General features: G+C 41.3%; 3 protein-coding genes across 10 annotated transcripts in view; 1 reads left to right on the forward strand and 2 right to left on the reverse strand.

Moving 5' to 3' along the window:
- Window positions 1–16,508, forward strand: part of LOC140001657 (uncharacterized) — a 35,403-nt gene extending 18,895 nt beyond the window's left edge. The window contains exons 1-10 of one of the 7 annotated variants that reach the window (XM_072034022.1): window positions 1,242–1,279; window positions 1,379–1,432; window positions 3,670–3,828; window positions 4,940–4,992; window positions 9,850–10,015; window positions 11,661–12,440; window positions 12,876–13,016; window positions 13,992–14,082; window positions 14,391–14,525; window positions 15,902–16,508. In XM_072034022.1, coding sequence (XP_071890123.1) covers window positions 3,742–3,828; window positions 4,940–4,992; window positions 9,850–10,015; window positions 11,661–12,440; window positions 12,876–13,016; window positions 13,992–14,082; window positions 14,391–14,525; window positions 15,902–15,960 — 1,512 coding nt within the window. In that variant the 5' untranslated portion in view covers window positions 1,242–1,279; window positions 1,379–1,432; window positions 3,670–3,741 and the 3' untranslated portion in view covers window positions 15,961–16,508. Of the gene's footprint in view, window positions 1–993; window positions 1,105–1,241; window positions 1,280–1,378; window positions 1,433–3,669; window positions 3,829–4,939; window positions 4,993–5,648; window positions 7,705–7,739; window positions 8,334–9,849; window positions 10,016–11,660; window positions 12,441–12,875; window positions 13,017–13,991; window positions 14,083–14,390; window positions 14,526–15,901 lie in introns of those variants that run through there. The other 6 variants (XM_072034023.1, XM_072034027.1, XM_072034026.1 and 3 more) reach the window with 6 other exon arrangements.
- LOC113841966 (uncharacterized) overlaps window positions 1–22,468 on the reverse strand; it is a 239,863-nt gene that overhangs the window by 22,822 nt on the left and 194,573 nt on the right. The gene's annotated exons all lie outside the window — the stretch shown is intronic.
- Window positions 16,076–20,900, reverse strand: LOC140001664 (tRNA selenocysteine 1-associated protein 1-like). Of its 2 annotated transcripts, none has more exons than XM_072034052.1 (5): window positions 20,787–20,900; window positions 19,164–20,305; window positions 18,939–19,069; window positions 18,256–18,387; window positions 16,076–17,676 (listed from the first exon to the last, which is right to left on the reverse strand). In XM_072034052.1, the coding sequence occupies exons 2-5, from the start codon at window positions 19,191–19,193 to the stop codon at window positions 17,586–17,588; spliced, it is 384 nt and encodes a 127-aa protein (XP_071890153.1). In that variant the 5' UTR covers window positions 19,194–20,305; window positions 20,787–20,900; the 3' UTR covers window positions 16,076–17,585. The 2 variants fall into 2 exon arrangements, with proteins under 2 accessions (XP_071890153.1, XP_071890154.1); XM_072034053.1 differs by having other exon boundaries at window positions 20,221–20,305; window positions 20,787–20,895.

The raw sequence follows: 22,468 nt of genomic DNA on the forward strand, positions 1-22,468 counted from the left end.
AACAATAGTAGTGGATTATGGTAACAAGAGGAACCAAAATACTAGGCTTTTAAAGGAGAGAGAAGCTTGCTTATTGCTGCTTGCTGTGGCTTACAGCGATGTACTAGAGAGTCCAGCGAAGGGCCACCAAGACGATCAAGGGTCTGGGAGCACCTCTCCTCTGAGGAGAGGCCGAGACTGCTGGGACTGTTCAGCATGGAGGAGAGGAGGTTCGGGGGGGGGGGGATCTTATTGATGTACGTAAATACCTGAAGGGATGGTGCAAAGAGAGCCATTCTGTTTTCAGCGGTGCCCAGTGCCAGGTCAGGAGGCAACAGGCACAAACAAAATGAGGTTCTGTCTGAACATCAGGAAATGCTTTTCTACTGTGCAGGTGATGGAGCCCTGGCACAGGTTGCCCGGAGGGAAGTTTTTGCATATTTGAAGCTGGGTGGTGCAAATAAACAGTTCACTTTTTCAGTGTAATATTTAGATCTGTTACAGTTGAAATCGGCTCTTTATCTTTTAAAACAAAGATTTGCAGCCAACTTTAATCTTGGGGGAAGGGAGGAAGCAAGAGAGAAGTAAAACTAGTTCCTGGTTATGATTGTATACACTGATTTTAAGATGGTACACCTACACCATCGTGAAACTCTGAGGTGTGTGTTGTTAGCGAAAGCACTTTCTGTACCACAAGCCTTTTCTTGAGTTCTGTTTCCCTGATTACTGCTTTGGAGGCCTTAGCAGTCCTAGCATCATCCGTCTTGACCTTTTACAAGTATGGATTTCTTTTATTACTCGCGCAACAAGCACGAGCAAGATGCACTGAGGCCCAAGGTAAACTTCGTTGTACTCGGCATGTACTCTTCTTTACGGCTTGAACTCCCAGTGACTGCATTTTTCTCTGTCATCAGAATATATTGGTTATATCATCAGTGTAGCCTTGGAACATAAAATACATGCCTCCTTAACTCGGAATTGACCATTGTAACACTTAAAATGCTAATTTTCCAGGTACAAATGAGAAGGAGAGTTAGGCAAGAAAAAGTGCAGTCCCACGCTACCTTAAGTACCGCAGCACGGTGCATCTTGGAGGCACTGGAGAAGCTGTCAAGCCCTTTGATGGTAAATAGCACTTCTTTTAATCCGTTTTTGCTTCACGTGTTTCTAAAACTTAGTAAATGTGCCATCAAAGGAGAAAGATAAAACTGTTCTTCCTTATGTTGTGTCAAGTTTAATTTATTGCACTATTTTTTCAACAGGATGCTAAAAAATGCCACCTCTTTTGCCGCTGAGTTCTGTAAGTTGACCATGAACCCCCATATTTTTGTTGCAGGGAACCCTCTCTCAGGGAAAAAAAAAAAGCCCTCTAACATTTAGGCTTTATTTTTTCCCTTAGCCTCCAGACATAGATTAACTGAATATTCCTGACCTTCAGCCCAAACGAAGAAAGGTAAGAACCAATAATGTCTTAAGATGAGGTAGATAACTTTTCTAATGCTTTATCACTATTAGAAAAAATTTCTCAAACCTCAATGACAACATACGCATCTAATCAAGTTAATATTGGCATCTATCTACAAGAGATGAAGGGCTGTAAAGATTACTCACGTTAAGATTTGTTATCTTTGTAAGTTGAGAGCAACGACTCTAGAACACACGAAGTAGTTTTATCTTGTCCCCCTGTTTGGGGTGAAGCTGCATATTAAATTCCTGTTGAGGAAATTTTTTCTCTTGAAGAAACGATCACAAACAGAAAAATACTGCTTGACTGGTCATATAGACTTTGTACGGACTTGGGTGTTCATTTAGGCACAGCAAACTATTTTTCTGCTTTTTATCACCATTCAAGGTAAAACCAAGGAAAATTGTTAATTTCTGACACTATAAATCTTATGCTCCTGAATTCCTATTTGGAGGTAGCACAGAATTGGTGATAGTGCTGTGGTAAAGCATGATTTCCTTTCATTTTGTTTAAAAAATGAAAACCGGTCATCTTTTTTTGGTGACTTTAATTAGGGGTGTCATTGGGTTTATTAAATTGCAAAACCCTGAAAGGACCGCTTTAAGATGAGGTGACTGAAGGAAAGAACAGGATGTGCACACTCTTCATCTTCTGTTCTAATGAGAAAAGGGACAATGTCTGAAGAAGTTTCTGTGCTAATTCCTTGATTGGATGTGTAATTAAGTTTACAATCACTTGAGAGTTTGCAAACATGTCAGCTTTCCTGTGCCATCTTTTCACCATATGCCAAATGACAAAGGCATTGAGAAGTGAAGTCTATCATAAATATTATCCAAATAACTAAAAACAAATCTGGTGTGAACTCTCAGTTCTACTATAGAAATACACCTGTGATAAGGCATTAAGAAAGATCTGCCAGATTTGCAACAGAAAGCCTGAAGTTGTCAGCCACTAAATGAATGTTGCACGCAGCTGTCACTGGGTAGAAGGAGATAGATTGTCTCTTCATAATAATGGAATTCATAATGCTTGGCAGGAGAAGGGTAGCCCTTGATGAGAAGCAATTATTTGCGAAGGAGATGATTGTGTGTTTTCCTGCTGAAGTGAACGTGGGGTTGACAGAACACTTGTGCACTCAGGCTAAACTTCTGCAGCGGGTCGCAGTGATGTGGTATTTTTCTTATTTCAAGGAACTGTACCAGGCAGAATAGCTCTTGGTGTATTAAATGCCTAACTGGGGGAATTAATATTTTTCTTTTTTACCTTTAAACCAGCAGTGAACCATCGTTCACTCGAAGGAGATTTGTGAGCTTCCATAAAACGTATTTTATTCAAGGTTTCAAAATGAGTGTAATAATTTTTAGAAAGATATATTTTTGTACACTTCATAGGTGGTGTGAATTCTGTTACTAAGAGTTGGGAGATACTGCGAAACTAAAGCTGCAATGTAAACCATTTTCTGTTGGTATTGATTTGAACAATAGCATACTTGCTAAGACTGTATCTTCTGATCCTTAAGACTGCAGGTGGAGCCATTGGTAAATCTTTTAGGCTTCAGGATTTGTTTTCTGTTTGACAGTTCAGTTAAGTCAGTTCTGCAGAACATGCGGTGGTCTGTGTTAAAAAGTAACTCTGGTCTGTGAAAATGTGTTGAAAAATGAAGTCAAACCCACTACTTGATGTGCATCTAAATGCACATCTAAAGCATTGGATCATAGTTTAATGAATGAGATTATTGTAAGATTGACAGCTTTATTTTGAATGTGTTCTATTGTTTGTGTGACTTTGAAGGGGGAAAATGTAGGGAATGTGAAGCCCAGAAGCCTGTATAATTAGTTGCTTAACGCTTTGAATGTTAAATTAATGAATTAAGCTATTTAAAAAAAAAAATCAGTGTGGGCAGAGGAAAAGATAGGAACATATAGGAACCCGAGTTATTTTAATTATGGTAGCCTGAATTATTTTGTCTACAAAGCTAACTGCCACATTTTGAAATGGAATTCAGTCAGACTTTGGCTACTTAAATATAGCTTTATGGATTTTGTTACTGGTTTTCTGGTGATTTCCCTCTATAGGTTGAATGGCTTTTAGAATTTTCAAATTGTATTCACAGAGTGCCAAGACCGATGGGAGCTTTATAGTTCTGTAATTTGTTTTCATCAATAAATATTGGAATTATTTTGGGTAGACGTCAGGATAAATTGATTGCTGTTTCCCTTTCAAAGCTGGACTCCCAGAATGAGTCCCCGCATCCACCTGTAAAGAGACTTGTGAAACCAAGGTTAAACCTTCATTCAATGCGTCGGGTCCGGTATTCTAAACCAGCAAAGACTTCAACTCCTGATTCCAGCAAAATTTGCAACGGAGTAGACACAAAGTACCAAGTAAGTACATTTTTGAGTCCTTATACGCCTGTTTTTTTTGTTTTGTTTTTTTTTACAATCTTGGAATGTTTCTCAAACCAATTATTTTACTGTCTTTGCAAAAAGTACTGATAGTATGTTTGAGGCGAGCTTTAAGGCAGTGGGAACCATTGTGAAATAGATTGAGCTTTTATGGATTTAATTCTGTTTTTGGAATGCTCAGTGTCTTGTTGTTGTTTTCATGATGTGCTATTGAGTCACCCTGTGCTCAGTGAAAGAATATTAAAAGAGAGAAATGTTTTCCTTTTGTATTCTCATGAACACAGAGCTGTCACTGCTGAAACATGCTCATGTTCTGTGTAAACTATTTCAGGTGAGCTATGTGCTCCAAGTGAGAGCTGACAATGCACTGAGTTATCCTTTTTGATTGCTTTGGTGTAGATGGAGTCTGATAAATTTTCCATAAAATTAAATTGGCATCTCCTTCTGCGAAAACACCAATGTTTCCAGTATCAGTCTGAGCGTACAAATGACGACGTGTTAAATGTATGGGCTTTTTAGGCAGGAAATCAAAGTGAGCAGTCATACTGGTTACTTACTGCTTTTAAATCTTTCCATCTCTGTATTGTTTAGCCAGCACAATCTCCATTTGGTGAAGTTCTAGACCACATGTAGCAGCAACTGCTTAGTTTTTAGGGGAGGTAGAGTTGGTTTTTTTTGTTTTGTTTATTTTTTTTGCTTGCTTGTTGATAAGAAATGATAGAAAACAGAAAAGTATGTCCCTTTTACGGGGTTGATAAACTCGGCCCCACATGTACACAATTTTTGTCATGTTGTTTAAAATAATTACTTTCTTTGGTAGAGAATTTGACAAATTTGATTTAGTGTTCTATCAGTTTGTCCTCAGTGCTGAGTGAAGCAGTGATGCTCACTTTAGCCCCAAAGTTTAACTGAACTGCATCCACAATGCTGAATTAGGGAACAAGGTTAAGTAGGTGAGGCGTATTCAGTGCTATAAAATTAAAAATAAATAAACTAAAAAAAAAAAACAAAAACAACACATAAGTGGTTTTGGGTACTTTGTGTATTCTGTATCTATTCAGCTAAACCTTGAAATAAATTTAACTTGCAGTGGATGAGAGAGAAGACTTCGCCTGTGAAACAGCAAGCAGAACAATGTGGAAGGTATGACATTTATTCATTTAAAACTTACTTGAAGGAAGAAAGAAATCTCCTTTTCAGTACAGTCTGCATGCTTGCCTTTTTGGAAAGGTGGTGACAGTTGTCAGTAAAAGGAATGGGAAATGCAAGGAAAATTTTGTATTTTGAGGGAACAGCGAAGTCCAGATTGTGTTTGAAGACCAGTGTAACTTTGAGAAAATTGTTGCTTTTATGAAAAGAATGAAGATGAACAATAATAAAATGACTGATACATGACTGATACACCACTTTTTATGCCAAGTTTATCTTCTGAGTAGGATGTGAAGATGGGAAACAAGGCAGGCTATAATGCTGTATCCACGGAAAGGCTCTGTGCTTTTGGAGGCCTAATTTTTTCCTTCTCTAGGAAATAGGGATCGTTTTGTAGTTTAACTAAATCTTTAGTGTTACAAATTTTGCTGTGACAGCTATTTCATAGTTTGTATGTCAGTTTATTTATAACAAAACAACTTGTCCCTCTTAATGTTCCCTAGGGGAAAAGCTATTAGTTTTAGCTAGTTAATTGCTGGGAGTTTGAAAGCTCTGTCCTCATGGAATGATTCTTTCTGAAGTATTCTTTAGAAGGTAAAGTAGGCGAAGTGAGTCACAGGTTTTTTTTCTTTATTTTTTAAGCAAAAACCTGGAAGAAGATTTATTAGTATTTATTTATTTTTAATGCTCCTTTCATGATGAAGTTAATTGTTTGCTCTGAGTTCACATGAAGACCCTGTGTTGTTTAGAATCATTTGAGGCCAAATGCTAACTCATCTCTAAAATAAAAAAACTAAATCCAGAAGAATTAACTGAACTTCTTCTTGAGGAGACTGCTTTGTGTTATACTGCTTTCTTGGTTTAGGATGTTAATTAATGAGTTAGTTGGTTAGGGTTAGGATGAGTTATCCTCCAGATAATATTGATGGCTTTCCCTTCTGGGCAAATGGTGTTTGGGGTAATAACGCTTGAGTTAGGACATTTTGCACCCTACCTTTCTAGGGGGTTGCTCTTTTCCAAGAACAGTAGCAGGGAATTTTGCTGACTCTGCTCATCTGCCAAGCAATTCTTATGTGACCGTGGGCATTCTTTGGCTTGCAGAAAGAACTCAACGTTTTTGTCTTGGCATCTAAAAGTTCGACTTCACAACCATGTTGCCTTCAGGGGGCAGTGGCGACCTGGTTCAGGAACGGCACGGCAACCAACCCCAGGCCGCTCGGTCCATGGGCTCACAGACACCAATGTGGTGGATGGCAAATGGCGTTTATTGTCGAGTCACATGGGGTTATCTACCCGAGGCCCATAGAGTCACTTCCGCTTGCTTACATCACAGGCCATATGCTACTGTCCATCAAGGGAGGGGCTCCACCTTTCCGTACAGCGCCACATCTTCCGGCCGCCAGACCCTAACTACCCACATTTCCCCCCTCCCTATGCACAACCAAATTAGCTGAAATATAACAATCTTAAGATGTAGACATCATAACTTAAATAAAAAACATAAGGCACAATAACCAGGAGAAAACTAGGAGGTAACTGGTAACCCTGAGTAAATACACTCTTAAAGTCGTTGTTGGTGTTCTACCAACGTAATGTTAACTTTCTCTAGCCAACTTTTAACAAACAACACCAGCTTATTTAGTATACAAGGTCCAAAGATAAGATCACACAAAGGCATCGCAGCCCCCCACCCATGGAGACCGCTTCGCTGGTGTCTGGATTCTGCCAGTGTGGAACTCTCAGGCTTAGACAGGACGCTTGCTGACTTATTGTCTTCTCATGTCACCGGGGTATACAGATTACGGGGGTGCCCGATGATCCGTTCCTGTGAACAGAAACTCAGTTTTCACTAGTTTTGTTCTGAAGTTGGGGCGTCGGCTGTTTGGAGCTTCTCTGGCCGCACGAGTTGCCATACCTTCGTGGGCCCTCAGGCCCTGGACTTGCGCCTGGGGGATGATCACTGTTGGGTCCGTACCCATTAGCCGCTGCAGGCTAGAGCCATACAGTGTGTGATCCGCCCCAGTTACTTGGGCCAGTTGTCCCCCCATTCTCGTTTAAAAATGATCATCCCACCCCCGTCAAAGATCAGTCTACAAGTTTGTTTGATATCAAACGGGAGCATGTCTCCCCTGAAAACACCATCTATGAGGGTGGAGACCATTGCAGAATGAAACCCTTTATCCACAATGGCTTTAACAATCGCTTGCACATCCTTAGGGTTTGTTGGTGAGTGAACCCTCTGCCCCCCGTCTGTCACCCAGACCGGGAGCGCTAGCATGGCCGATAGCACCCAGACGGCGCACGCAATCTTAGTTTTCCTCCACTCCATGAGAGGAGTTTCTCCGCCTCGCGGTGCAGCTTTATTTCGGATGGGGATATTTTTGCTATCTGTCCCCATTTCCTCCTCCGAACGTGAATCGGCATCTGATCCGGAGCCGGAGCTCGGCTGACTGCTCACCTCCGCGTCCCGGTACCCTCCCGTCGAGTCCTGGCCCTGCCCACTGCCCCTGCGGGGGTCCGCCCCCCACCCCTGCGGGGGGGCCGCTCTCTGCCTCGTGGCTCGCCCCGCCGCCCTCTCAGCGAGGCGTCTGCGCCACAGGAGCGTTTTCTCGGATGGCCGTTCCGATCGGCTCTCTGCCCCTCTCTCGCGCTTCTGCCTCCTCCCCGGTCGTCCCCGCAGCCCTTCTCCTTCTCGCATTTCCACGTGTTAGTCACACCTAGCACTTCATCCCCGTTCCCGCCGGAGGCTTCTTCGTCCCACCCTTCGCCTTCTAGTTCAGCACCGTACTGGGGCGCACATGGCGGTGGTTTCTCCCAGATTTCCTCAGGCTCTGGTTCCCCACCGGCACCCTGGCTTCCTCAGCCGAGCCACCCCATAGCTTCCACAACTTTGATACGCCCTTCACAAGGGTTTCCATCTTCCTTGTTGGGCCGGGAGCGCCCTCCCCGCCGGGCTGGTCCCGCCGCTCCAGCCGCCGTTCACCCGAATCCAGGAGCTTCCCCGGGTTTCGGCACCACTTGTTGCCTTCAGGGGGCACTGGCGACCTGGCTCAGGAACGGCACGGCGACCAACCCCAGGCCTCTCGGTCCATCAGCTCACAGACACCAATGTGGTGGATGGCAAATGGCGTTTATTGTCGAGTCACATGGGGTTATCTACCCGAGGCCCATAGAGTCATTTCGCTTCCTTACATCACAGGCCATATGCTACTGTCCATCAAGGGAGGGGCTCCACCTTTCCTTACAGCGCCACATCTTCCGGCCGCCAGACCCTAACTACCCACACAACCACCATTTTAGGGGTGGAAGCGACTGGCTTTAAGGTTCTGGTACAGGTGCAAACAGCTGCTGGGTTTTAATTATGTTTTTTTCAAGCTGTTCTGAATTATCTTTGTTAGCACTCCTTTCTACTTCTCCATGTAGGAAGGAGATCCAGAAAACTCATACTGCTTTTGATTTTGTTGACACAGTCCATTGCAGTGCCCTACCTTTTGTTTGTAGAGTAGGTAGTGGTGGTAGTGTTTTTTGTGGTGCTGGTCTCTGTTGGGTGCCATGTTCTGGAGCAGGAGCACCACAATGATCTGCTGGCAAGAGTCCCTTTGGACAGCTGAGTTGGAATATTCAGTAAATCTCTGGCCCACCAATGCTATATATGTGTGTGTGTGTGTATACATATATATATATATAAATTTTTTTGTTAAGCCTGAGTCCAATTGTAGATCAGACTTGCTTGAAGGCTGACAATTGTCTTTGCCCCCTTGAAGCTGACAGGTGTTAACAGAAAGAGGAATATGGGCTATTATGGGCAAACGATACTTGTCCGAATAAAGACCTATTCTGATGTAAGACTTTTTTTCAGTGTTCTAATTGATTGACAGTTTGGATTAGAGAAAAGTCTGAGCATATGCCTTAGGGATCTGTCTTCCTCTATGCAGTCAGAGTGCTAAGCAGGCTGTTGTCAAGTATTTGACAAGTTTAGACCAGTTCTCCTCCTCAGTCTTCTGGAAGTTTGAGCTGGTGTCTTCCAGTGTGATCTAATGCACTTTTGTACTTCCTGATTGGCTGCAAGATAAGCTTTGATGTCACAGTTTTTCCAGGCAGACTTAATTTTCTTGCCATAGTGCTTTTATTAGTGCTATTCCCTATTTCACTTCTGGTTTGGGATATTTTTTTCCCTGTTTCCACTGAGATGAGGAAATCTTTCTGGTTTTGGTCTAGGCTTTTCTAAGTAACAGAAAAATGCCTTTGTGTGCCTTACAAAAGGGATCTCTATTCATGTCTGAAAAGACTGGAATGTTGGCACACCCAAACACCTCTGCTGTTGCTGCTGATGGCCACATGAAAGCCAGAGCTGCTTCTGAAGCTTATGCTGTATTACCTTGCCACACAAGTCTGCGGCCTCTCTGTTCTATCATAGCTGTTGGCAGCGTGTCCCGTGTGTGTATGCATATGAGCACTCTTTCTATATTTTCGTGAGTTGTTCTTTTATATCCCTGCAAAGATGCATGTTCATCGCAGAATCAGAGAACCAGTCCTGTTTAAAGGAAGCGTTGGAAAATAACAATCTAAATCAGCTCTTCTATTTCAGGTCTTCTGGCTTAGTCGTTGTTCCCGTATGAACGGTGCGCTTATGTATGTCCTTTTCATTGCTGCTGTTAATAAAGATTTTCCGATTTAGAACATCAAGTATTTACCAGCATTTAGCAACTTGTGAGACAGCTTTCGTTTTTTCTGATTAGCAGGTTTCAATTCTAGGACTAATAACAGCTATAATGTCTTGGAAAAAAATGGTCTGATTAATTTTTTTTTCTCTTTTTTTTTCTCCCAACTTCTGTACTGTTGTGTGACCAGCTACAGAAATGTGAGCGGTGTGAAATGTGAAACTACGAGAAATGTGACCAGCTACAACTTCGGTACTGCCGCATCCAATGGTCTGTCCTCAGGAATGAGTAGTGGAGGCGGCAAAATGAGAAGGGAAAGAGGATTACACTATTTATCCAGATCTGTACAAGAACAGGTAAGTGACTCTTAAATTAATTGCTGTGACTGAGATTGCTGAAGTCAGTAGCTAAGTGTGTCAGTTTTATTGCATCATAGTACATTATAATAATACCTCTTTAGTTTTGCATGATGTTTTCCTGGGGGTTTCAGAGCAGGCTCAATTGATTTACTGTGTTTGAATGCCTGAACTTTGCTTACATAATTTTGAAATTTTTAGTTCTGCTACTTTGGAGATTCTTGGAACTATAACGTTTCTCATTAGCAATTGAACGAGTGAGTCCTAAGAACAGAAGTAATGTTTTCGTGAAGGTTTGTGTAGTTTTTATACAGGAATGATGCTTGACATGAGTGCCAAGTATAAAAAGAAAAAAAAGGTTTAATTTTTGTTTCATATTTAAGTCGTATAAAAAGATACAGGCCAAGAGTTTGAAAAAGAGTAGTAGAAGACAGCATTCTGCATGTCTGCTAATGATGACTCAATTTTTGAGAATCACCAAACTCCTTGTGAGAGTTTTTTCTCATTTTAATCAGAAAAATCTATTCCATAAAACTGTGACCGTGAATATTCGGATTATTTTTTCTTTTACTGGATGTTATGTGAGGTGCCTGTAAGTTAATTTAAATACTTAATAGTAACGTAAATATTTAATTAATACTAAGTTAATGTTAAGTATTTAATTTAAAGTATTTACAATTAAATAGTTTTAATGTAAATGTTATTTATTAATTAAAGCATTTAATATTTAATATTAAGTATTTAAGTTTAAAAACATTAAATGGGACATTAAATGGTCCAAACATGATCCAAATATCCTAAGTTCCATAAATTTTTCAAATCAAAACAGTGAAACAGACGTAGGCTGCCTTATGCACTGAATATCAGTAGTACCTCCTTACGTCCCTGCCTAGTCATTTCTAAGTAGATCGTGATAGTACTGTTGAAATTTTGATCAGATTGTCTACGTCATTTAAAACATAACTCATCCAATCTTAGTAATCAAACAAAGTAAGTGGAAGGGATAAAAATGGAAGTTTTGAAAACAGCGTTTTCTGACTTTTGCATTTGTGTCCCGATACGTGGTATGGGCTGTATTTACCAGAATAGAGTCTTCAGTGCTGCTAGTCTGACTTTCTTTGGTGCTTTTTGCGTTTAGGTTGGTTGTTGAAGCTACCTGCTTCTTGAAACATGACCTTTTTCCACGTTCACTGCTGTAGTGACTTTAGAAACTTTGGCAACCTTCCTGCCTAATTTTGCAAGAGGAACGCTTTCTCATTTGTCTTGAGAGTGTACTCTTAATTGAAGAGGTGTGAGGGTAGTTAGAAAGGAGCTTCTCTAGAGCTCTGATGACCAAAGTATAGGAAAGGAAAAGAAAAATCTGATCTGTGCCTCTTTGTTCTGCACAGGTTTTGAGTTAACTTTCAGTGTTCTTGCTGTACAGTTGTTGAACAGAATATTATGTGGAAGCAGGCCTGCCATAAATTAAAAAGACCTAGTAGACAGAGGTGGGGAGATCAGGCTTTCTTCTGGAAACTTGCTTTCTCTGAATTTGCATGGGTTTTTGTTTGATTTCATTTTGTTAATAAATTGGGTGGGACAATGTGAGAAAGTAGTCTTGTAAAAGTACGTCTGGTAAATTTAAATTTTTCTTTTACAACTTTAGGAAGTGGAGGAACCAGTGCTACCGAAAATCCCCCTACCCATCGGTACTGCGTCGCTGCCTCAGTTCAATTTTAGTTTTGTTGGTAGTAGTGCTGTCTGGGCGTCACCAAGCGCTGTTTCAACAGCTGCAACGAGCATGGCAACTCCAGCAGCTGCGACGGGCATGGCAATTCCAGCAGCAGCAAAGGGCGTTGCCACTCCAGAGGCAGCAACGGGCATTGCAACGCCTGCTGCAGCGCTGGGCATGGCAATGCCGGCAGCAGCGACGGGAAGAGCGAATCCAGCAGAAGCAAAAGGCATGGGAAGCCCTGCAGAAGGAGCTGGCCTGGATAATCGAGCGGCGAAAACAGGAATTTCAAGAAGAGTGGAAGCGACAGGCACGGGCCATGGAGAAGCAGCGGGAGATATGGGAAGTCGCAAAGCAGATGCGGTTGCAGGAAATGCAGCAGCAGGCGAGGGAAACCCGGCAGTAGCGCCGGGGGTGGGAAATCCAGCTGCAGCGCCGGGGGCGGGCAATCCATCAGCAGCGGAGGCGAACATGACATATCTAGAGGAGGAAGAGGAGGCGGAGGAAGAGGAGGTAGAACAAATGACATACTCAGTGGCAGGGGGGAGCGTGACATATCCAACGGTGTCGGCGGGCGTGACATACCCAGCAGTGGCGACGGGCATACCTTATCTAACACTGGCAAAGAGCAAGACAAATTCAGCGGCGACGACTACGACGAGCATGACAAATTCAATGGCGGCGGGAGACATGGCAATCACGGCGGCGGGCCAGGTAAGTCTTTTTGCTGTCAGTACTTCTTCGGGTGAGTATGCCGCTTTGTTGCGAGTTGTGTGGTGCTCGTGAAGCTAATGAATGTTAGTTTGTGCTTGGCTGAATAAATTGGGGTCGCATGCCAGTTTGGGGAAAAACGCACAAATGTTTTGATTCTGCTTCTCTCAGTCTTAGACCTTGCAAACTTCTGTTTAATGCGATTGTGTAACTGCTTCAAATGCTGCGGGATTCGGGGGGGGAATGGGGTGTGCATTTTATGGCAAGCTATTTATACTGATTTGGGCGGGGGTAGAGTTAATTTTCTTCATAGTAGATGGTGCTGCGTTGCAGATTTGTGACCAAAACAGTGTTGCTAAGGCACTGGTGTTTTAGCTGTTGCTGAGCAGTGCTTGCACAGTGACGAGTCCTTTTCTGTTTCTCACACCGCCCTGCCAGCGAGGAGGTTGGGTATGCACAAGAGGCTGGGAGGGGACCCAGCCAGGACAACCGACCCCAGAGGACCAAGGGGATACTCCACACCATTTAGCATCATTCCCAGCAATAAATGATGGGGGAAAGAAGGGGAAGGAGCTGGGGGTACGTACAGGGTTATGGCATTCGTCTTTCCAGGTAGCCATTACTGTGATGAGTCATTAATGGTACCTTAAATTTAACAACTTCACTTCTTTGTTTCCAGTTCTTTTCCCTGTTCCACTTGAAGGGAGTGAGCGAGTGGCTGTGTGGTGCTTAGTTGCCTACAATGGTTAAACCACAACTTTATTGAAGTTATTAAATTAGAGGTAATGTGGTCGTATAAGCCTCGCATAGAATGAGCCTAGGGTGCAATAATTGGCATATTATTGCAATAAAATAAACATCAATCTGTTCCAGAGCAATTGAAATATTTTTGTATGGTTTGAAGTAGGTAGCTGATGTAATATGTTGAGGTGTTTGCTGAAGTTCTTGGAGTGTCACTGGGCTGAGTTTACCGTTCTTCAGCTTCCTGGTTTGCTTTTCCATGCATTTAGACCTAAGTAGCATCTCCAGCTTTTCCTCTGGGTTTCTGGAATTTGGTTGTGAAGATATTGTCCTATACCCACTAAGAAACTTGACTTTGTTTTATTACTACTTCTGTCTGCAAAATAACTGAAACATCAAGCTTTTCAACGTCACTGCAGGACTTGTGTTGGGTAGTGAATTCAGGTAGTTGTTGCTCTTAAATGTAAACCTTTAATTCTTTTGAAAATACGGATACAGCCAACAAGTAGTGTTAGAGATGAAAATGCAAATGCAGGACTGCTAACTGTGAAGTCTACGGAGGCAGAAGTGCTATCTACATTTCCTGTAAGTAAACTAATAAAGAAGCTAGACTTGTTTTCTTAGGCATTTAGTAGGCTGTTGCAGAACACTAAAGCTGAATCTGCCTTGATGGAGAGAACTATGTAGGCTTCTGGCTTATAATTTGTCATTCAGCATGCATGCTACAAATGTGAAGACCAGCTTTCAGATTTGGTTTTGTGTATGCATTTGATTGACGTTCCTGTGGCTCTGAAAAACCTCTCTTGTTCATAGCAGATTGGGTTTACATTTAGTGTTCCCGTTGTAAAATCATCAGAGCTTTCTGGATCCGGTGATACGCCCGTGACGTCCTTTCTTACCCTAGGTAACTGAAATCTTAGCACTTCACATCTGAAGTGCTGATTTTTCTTTTCTTCTTTATTAAATCTTAAGCCTGTCCTGTCTGTGCATGCTAGCAATTCCGGGCAGTGTTGGACTTCCGCAGTATTTTTCCAGTGACAGATCTGTTTTTATTGCTTGTAATTATAAACCATTATAAAGTAAGTAGAATTGGTGAAGGTTCTTCCGTGAGAAGCATGAAAGTTGGAAATTCTTGTTTCTAACGCAAGTGAGTATAATGTGCTCTAGGTAGGTCGCATTGTGACAGCTGTTTGTTTTCTTTTGTTTCAAAAGAAACTAGCTCATCCGCATCCACCAACAATGAGCAAGAGGAGAAGGAAGGTTTTGTTGCTGTTCCCTTCAGAGTTCCCTTTAAATATGGACGAGGATTAAAGGAAGGAAGCGTCTTAGATGTCCTAAAAAACCCTGGTGAGATAATGATCTCCTTTTAAAAAATACGCTAGCATTTTTTATTTCAAACAAACAACCAACAAACTTATGGTTAAGAGAGTATTTTCTATAAATATGAACATAGGAGAGCATTACATTAAGCGCTGCGTTTGTTAGGGTGCATCTGCCCCTTCTATTCTAAGTGAAGTTGTCTTTGTTGCTGGAAGTAAAACTGCAAGTTGAAAACCAGATGGGTTGCATCTCCTTTATGTGTTAGGATGTAACTGTAACTGAGGTACTAAGAGAACTAGCTAGATGATCAATGTTTCATTTTAAGTAAATACAATTTGTGGAATTGAAAAGGAAATGTTTGTAAAACTCGACGCTCCTGTCCCACCTTCAGCCCAGGTGCAGAAAGAATAGTAAAGAGTTTCGGTTCTAAAGATATTGCAAAAGCTGCAAATCTGTGACATTCACTGTATCAGTTTAAAAGAAGCAGAATCTAAATCCACATTGTTCAAAAACTTCACTTCTGATTTAAAAACAAAACAGCAAAAACAAACAAACAAAAAAACCCACAAAACAACTACGTTCAATGTACATTTACGAGCAACTTGAGCTGCTGTTCAAGATGCGTTTCCTTTAGTGTCTGTATTAGTAGCTTGTCTTTTCTGTTAAAATTGCCACCTTTGAATCAGGAGTTGTCCTGTGTGCGATGCATTTTGAACAAATATTGTAGAAAATTAGACAGTTGTTCAATTGTCTCGAGTTTTTATTATTTAATTAATATTCAGCATTTGGCTATTACTGTCATTTTGGACAGTGCTCTCTTGGAGAAGAGCATTTCTGTTCTAAAGCAGGAGGCAACATTTGCAGAATTATGCTAGGTAAACAGAAACAGAAGTGTTATTTTTTTACTGTTTAACAGAACACACAAGCTAACCTCATGAACACATTGGAATTGTTTATATGAAGTCCTCTTTTGTCAGCATCCTGAATCAGAGTTCATCACTTAGGTGACTACAAGTCACAGCACAAAACCCCATCTATACAGAAGCAAACATCCTCACCTTTGCCAATACCAGAAGTAATTGTTTTCATGGATTAACTCCAGAGCCTTGACATTGTTACCTGTATATAGCAAGTATTTTTAGTGTTGGCATAAGCAAGCTGCTGCTAAGTCTCTGTGCTTTGCTAAAGATTGATTCATTAAGACCAGAGACATTTATCCAGCACAGCTGCTTTAAAGATGCAGTCTTAACCCTTCTGTCTTTTGTTTGGTTAATTACTAGATCTTATTTCCAGAAAGAAGTGAATGGAGTCAGATTATCCATTTCAAAGAAGCATCTGACACTGCCTGACAGTTTGCCATGCCTACCTCCACCTGCTCAGTTGATTTTTTGGTTTGTTTACAGGCCATGAAACATTCAACAGCTGCCAAGTATACCACTCAGGTGAAGTCAGTCTTGCTTAACTACATAATCACAATTGTCCAGTAGGAAGCCTTACCAGTGGGAGAATTACAAAATACAGCGGTTCTGAAGAAGAAATGGCCAGCTAATTAGTTTTCACTACTTTCCCTTTCAAGATTTTCTCCGGGGCAGCTTCAGACTACGGACAAGAACCAAGACAAGTACTATCTGTACTAAAACTGATGTACACTGCATAAAATACGTTCAGATAACCCAGTTGCATATTAAAAAAAAATCCACTGTTTAGACTTTTCTTCACTGATCCTGTACAGGCAGGCCTTCTGTGTTTGCAGTGCCCAATTTATCTGACTTGAACTGGGGATGCAGAGAAGTGAGTTCTATGCTTTTTGTCAAGAATACAGGCTGAAGGCATTCTGAAACAGCTTCCAAAACAAGCAAACAACTGAAACTAATCCAGTGGCTGGATATTTCAATGCTAAGAGAGCATGGTACTCAGCCATTCAGAAACTTGTTACTGATGTGTCTTTTAATACCTACGCTTGTTTCAATACTGTAAAGCTACACAAGTTCTAATAAAGAGGTAATCCATTGTCTTGTTACTGTAGTAAACAAACAGAAGATACATCATCTTACATCTTCTGGTTCCAGCTGCACTCTTCCTACATACAGTTCTGTAGGGAAGGAAAATCTGAAAATACTGTTGACATTCATCTGGATAGCCAAAGCGAGAAAACATGTTTGGGGCTTATTCTTGTTTTCAAAATAAAAATATTAATTTAATAAAGAAATTTGGCAAAGAAATTTTGGACAGTGCTCTCTTGGAGAAGAGCATTTCTGTTCTAAAGCAGGAGGCAACATTTGCAGAATTATGCTAGCTAAACAGAAACAAAAGTGTCATTTTTTTACTGTTTAACAGAACACACAAGCTAACCTCATGAACATATTGGAATTGTTTATATGAAGTCCTCTTTTGTCAGTATCCTGAATCAGAGTTCATCAAATTTGGTATCGGTTCTTTAACTATTCAGAGACCTAAATTGCTCTAAATAAATGATAGAACTGAGCCAGTAGAGTAAGAAACCCTCTCAAGAAGTGCTAAACTTTAAACTCCCCGTTGCCCTAAGCTCATGAAAAGCAAAGAATAGTATTCTACACCTGTTCTAGTAATAAACTCCTTTGGCTTTCTCCCTGCATTCCCAGATTTTCCCTCACTTCTTTCCTGTCAGCCCACTGGGAAACTAGTTCTGTGCTCTTCTCAAACTAGAGGGAAAGGTCTAAGAACAAGAACTCCCCAGTGTATAAAACCACTTGTTGTCCCTTCTAGTTCATATAGGCCCAAACCTGAAAATATTTACGAATGCATTCAGCTTTGCTACTGTTGAGAAACAAGGCTGGTTACAATGGCAACTAAGCCCAAGTGACACTGTCTGGCTAGACATAAGAGGTGGATTCCCCCAGCCATCCTGAAACAGGTTGATGAATCCAGGGAGTCAAAACATAGCACTTCTGCATTTTTGGTTTTGTAGACTGCATCCTGTGTACAGCCATTACAGCAAGGGCCACAGACTTTACAAAGGCAGAGCTACAAGAATCTGATTATTTAGAATAACTGTATCAATGCACAACTCATTGGTTACCTTTTAGAAATTCCTATGCTCAGCCGGATTCATTTTCCCCCCAGACCTGGTGCATTCTGGCAGTCTTGCAGTGCCCTCATCTGATCACCTTGCTCACCAAATCTGACATAGGCATACCCTCTACAATTTTCAAAAGGGAGAAAACAAATTCTAGTATGCATAACAGTTACAAAACTAAAGGTTCTTGAATTAGTCTATTACAGGCAGCATTGTCTGAACAGCAAACTCGCTCATTCCTGCTTGACTCACTGCATGGCCAGTAGTTTCTGCTAGACTTTATTTACTACTAACATTAGGTTCCATCCCCCAACCCCCTAAGATTTGCCAGGGCTTATGTTTTTCCCCAAACAAAGTAGGAATTATTTTGTCTTCAGTATTGCAGATGACTAAGTAGACACACAGCAGCGCTGATTTCAGTGCACAGCTCTTCCTCCTCCCACAGCTTCTAGTTGTTTCTTTTTCCCCCCATGTAGATATGCATATGGGTAAGTTGAAGCTTATCACAGTAACTGCTTGAACTAACCGGAAAGCTCTTAAAAACACTCAAGGATCTGTGCTATTAAGAAAAGCAGTGCTAAAGAGTAATCTCACTCTTCGTGCCCCAGAAAAAAAGCACTGGAACAGCTCCGACGCAAGCTCTTACATATCGCTTATAAAAGCGAACACACTGATAACGTTACACATTTGCACTGGAATTACCTGGAATATCCCAGCAGGTCTGTTGCTATTTTGCAGTCAATACATGAGGGATACCTCTTTAGGAAATAGTCACAGAGCTGGAAATCACCCACTTCTGGGGTAAGCTCCCCAACAAATATTGAATAATCTGGTCTTTAAAAAGAGAGAGAGAGAGAGAACAATTTTAAGGTTCAAGACTAAGATAGCCGATTCCCATTATATTCACAGTTAGTTATCATCAGACTAAAAAAGAGAAATCTGTAAGGAGTACTAAGTACAGAACTCTACTGAGTTGCGTAGAAAATTGCAATGCCACCACTCTAATCTAAAGTTTTCCATTACTCTGGGTCTATTCTACTGTTTCAGCAACAAGGACCCATTTTCTGACAACTTGCAACAGTTTGTTTCAAGAAGAAGCATAGTTTATTGTCTGAACAAGAAAGCAGCATAAAAATACCAAGAAAAATGATCAACTTAAACCACAGCCACGATTCAAAGGAGCTATGACTAGTAGCAGTAGAAATACTGCTTCCCAGTGACCATGGGAGACAGCAACTACAAATAAACCATTATTTATAGACACATGTTGCCAATGCAACATTTAGCTACCACACCAGCCATTTTGGAATTTGAAAAGTGAGTGATGGCATTCGCTACCAATTCAAACAGGTAAGGCAGAGTTTCTCATTTCAAAAGGTTTTTACCTGGCTGAACTACTACTACTAACAAACTCTATTCTTCCTGGTTTTATTTTGTTCCTTTTCTTTCGTTTTTTCTGTGGTGTTCTCCACCAGCTGTAGGCCTGGAGGCATTCTCGTTTTTTCCCAAGCAAGTCCTGTTGGGATAAAAAAACACCTCTATAGTATTTAGCCTCATTTACATTCCTCCCTCCCACTCCCCATCACCACAGGTGATTTCCCCATATTCACCTTGCCCTTGGAAGAAGCCTGGGGTCCCATTTCTCCCTCCGCCTCCCATGAGGGAAAGCAGCCTCTGGGGAAAACGCCTGGCAAAAATAACAGAGCCAAAGGATTGTATGAACAGCCATATTCCCCTGACTTGTCAAGCTGGCTAAAGGATTGACAGCTTCCTCTTGGAATTCGGAAAAAAGCAGTTAGCCCTTCGATGCTGGTCAATCCTATGCGTTAATTAGCTTAGGACTGGATTGTGCTCCATTTGAGCTCTCGGACTCTCAAAAAAAAAAGTCTTCAGTAGCACAGTGAGTGATGAACAGGCAGGAAATCATCACTCCTGCTCAGAAGAAATCTCATCTGTCCCTGTCTCCCCTTTCCTAGGAATTCTTCTTCCTTATGTGAGATGCCTCTCCTCACTACCTAGCTGCCAGTCACTCTCTCAGGCCAGGAACGACGACAGGAGGCCCATTAATGGAACGCAAGGAGAAAGCAGACCAGGAACAGGCACTAACTTGGCTGAGGGGAAAACTCAAAACCCAGATGCAAGGCCAGGAACTAAGAGGCATAAAAAAAAAGTGCCTCCAAAAAAAAAAAACACCCCAAAAGCCACAGTTAAAAAGGAAGTGTGATAACTACAGAAAAGAGGAGAGAAACAGCCATAACAACACAGGTTGCCTCCCTCATTTAGTATTCTGAAGAACAAGGATTTCCAAAAATATGATTGGCGTTTTTCAGTAGCTTTTACTTACGCAGGCTTTAGTGTTCTTCCTCTAGAACACCTCTACATAACTTACCTAGAGAGTGTTACTCACAAGATCCTTCAGAAGAACTCATGCTCAAATAATCCAAACTGCAAAGCTTAACGTTTTGCCCCCAACCTGCTTCGGTTGTTATGATCAAGCATCCAGAGGACAACCACCAATTACCAAATTAGCAGAGGAAATCACAGGACTAGAACACCCAACTCAGAGTGAGCCAGCCATTTCAGCTTTACATTTACTAGGAATTCTGAGTATGGTTCTGGGATCCATTTAGACACTACAAACCTGAATTTCTCACCACAGGATCTTACCTGGTTTGCCATGGTTGAAAGAATCTGTCTTCTGTCTTTCTCAAGGAATGCAGCTGCAAACGCTCAATTTATTGCAGTCCGTCAGCTAGAAAAAATGTGAGGGAGGGGCAAGAATAATCTTAACTTTGAGGTCAGTTTCTTAGATGCTCACCCTGTCCAACGCTTTTAATATTATTAATTCACAACTCGGGAGTTTCATTTCTGATGTGTCTCAATTGTTTTAGCCATGACAAGAAGGATACATAGCCAAGGGGACTACGATTAGAAGTCTTCTTCATTTTCTTAAACTGTAGTAGTCCACAAAGTTTTCGCGTTGTCCAAGACACTAAGAAATTGTGAGCTTTTAAGTGACCTACACCTTATCCTTATTTCTAAAAGAACATGCAATATTGTAATTTAATAGTTCCATGTTCTGAAGTAATTAAAAGCGAGGCAACAAAGATAGAAGCTTTCATGTTTTCTACAACTCCTCAAGTCCCCCCACACACATTTAGAGACAAATTAGAAGTTGTATCTGCTTGTGGTTACCAGTTACACAGCTGGAAACAAGCAGTTGTACTTCCTACCTGCTAAAGGAGCAGAGATGTTAAGAGACAAAGCAGGGTACAGCACAGATAAGTATGACCCTTCTCTGCACCTTTCCTTAGGTGCATCTTCTTGTCTTCCACCTCTTCTGGCTGACAGGCACCAAATGCTGGACCAGCAGCAGGTGCTGAAGACCCAGAGCCAAACACAAACGAAGAGGACAACCCTCAGGGAACAGAAGAGAAATTTCAGTATATGCAGGGCTTTTTTCTTTGTTTGTTTGTTTGTTTGTGTTGCAGAATGGCTACGCATCACATTTTCCAAGTCTGGTAAACGAATACTTCAAATATTTGAGATAGATCTTAATGTTTACAGACAAGTATGTAAAACAACAAACTACCTCAGTCCTATCCCGGCTGGCTGCTTTTCATGTTACTTACAAGAAAAGGTGCATGTTAACAACTCGGACAACATTCATCTCAAACACATTGGCTGTCTAGGCTGAAATTACTGTCTTAGGCATTCATGTTCTAGAAACAAACTCCCACAAACGGTACACGTTAATTTATATTTACTAAGAGCTGCTTCTATCACTTATATATACATAGAACATTAAAATACATAAATCAGCATATATATATAAATATATATATATAAATATATATATATAAAGGTTCAAAATACAGCTCCTGATCTATTAGGACCTGTATTTTCATTCTTGCCAGCAGCTGCACCCCTTCCCTGTCCAAGTGTTTACCATTATCAGTTCTGGAGGCCAAATCACGCCTGCAGGAATCTAACTATACTCAAAAACTCGGTTTAGTAGAGTAATTCTGTCCCTTCCCATAACGGATAACAAGCTCATTCAATTAGCTGTTTCGGTTCTTCAAGGCCAGCAGAAATAATGAAACAACAATACGTGATTGAACAATGACTCTGAACATACAGCACATCTGCTGAGCAAAAAGGGACATTTTCAACAGCACTATTAATTGGAATGTAATGTAAGCAGCCATCGTGCAACAGAAAACACCATCTACTGCACCGTAACTTGGAATGGCTGGCTGCTTTTCTTTCCAAGAAGAAAAACATAAATGGTAGCAGTTAACACAGACCTGAAGGCTTCTGCATTGGAACAACAACAACAACAAATCTTTTGCGAAGATTTTTGAAAGATGGCTTAATCTGCAGGTTCAGTTGATCTGCTTATGGCTGTAATTTAGTATGGCTCTTTCTCTGCATGTGGTATACAAAAATTAGTGTAAATTTAATTTCCATGAATGACAAGATTAAGCCCTCAGATCAAAATGAAATTGAACCTGTAAGGAAGATACTACATCTGTCTCCAAGGACTGCTAAGCTAGCAGGAATACCCATTCCATTATTTATTGCGTTAACGTTTTTCTTTGGTCTGCTATCTAATGGCAAAAATGAGAAAAACGTCTTTTTAAATGTGCCTGTTGAACTTGATGTGGTTGTGGCTCCAAAGGTAAATCCAGGGTTTGCATTGCTACTGCTGGCTCCTGAACCGAAGACAAACGGAGCAACGGCTACACCAGTGCTGGAAGATGTGGTTGCTGGTTTGTTTTCTTGGGAGAAGCCAAAGGACTGAGATGTCGTAGATTCTGCAGAGTTGCCAAATGTGGAGCTGCTCACAGTGTTGCTGGCTTGTCCAAACACAAAAGGTGCAGGGACCGGTGCAGGGTTGGAGGAAGAGGTGACG

Source organism: Anas platyrhynchos, chromosome 2 (genome assembly GCF_047663525.1).
Source record: "Anas platyrhynchos isolate ZD024472 breed Pekin duck chromosome 2, IASCAAS_PekinDuck_T2T, whole genome shotgun sequence".
Lineage (NCBI taxonomy): Eukaryota > Metazoa > Chordata > Aves > Anseriformes > Anatidae > Anas > Anas platyrhynchos.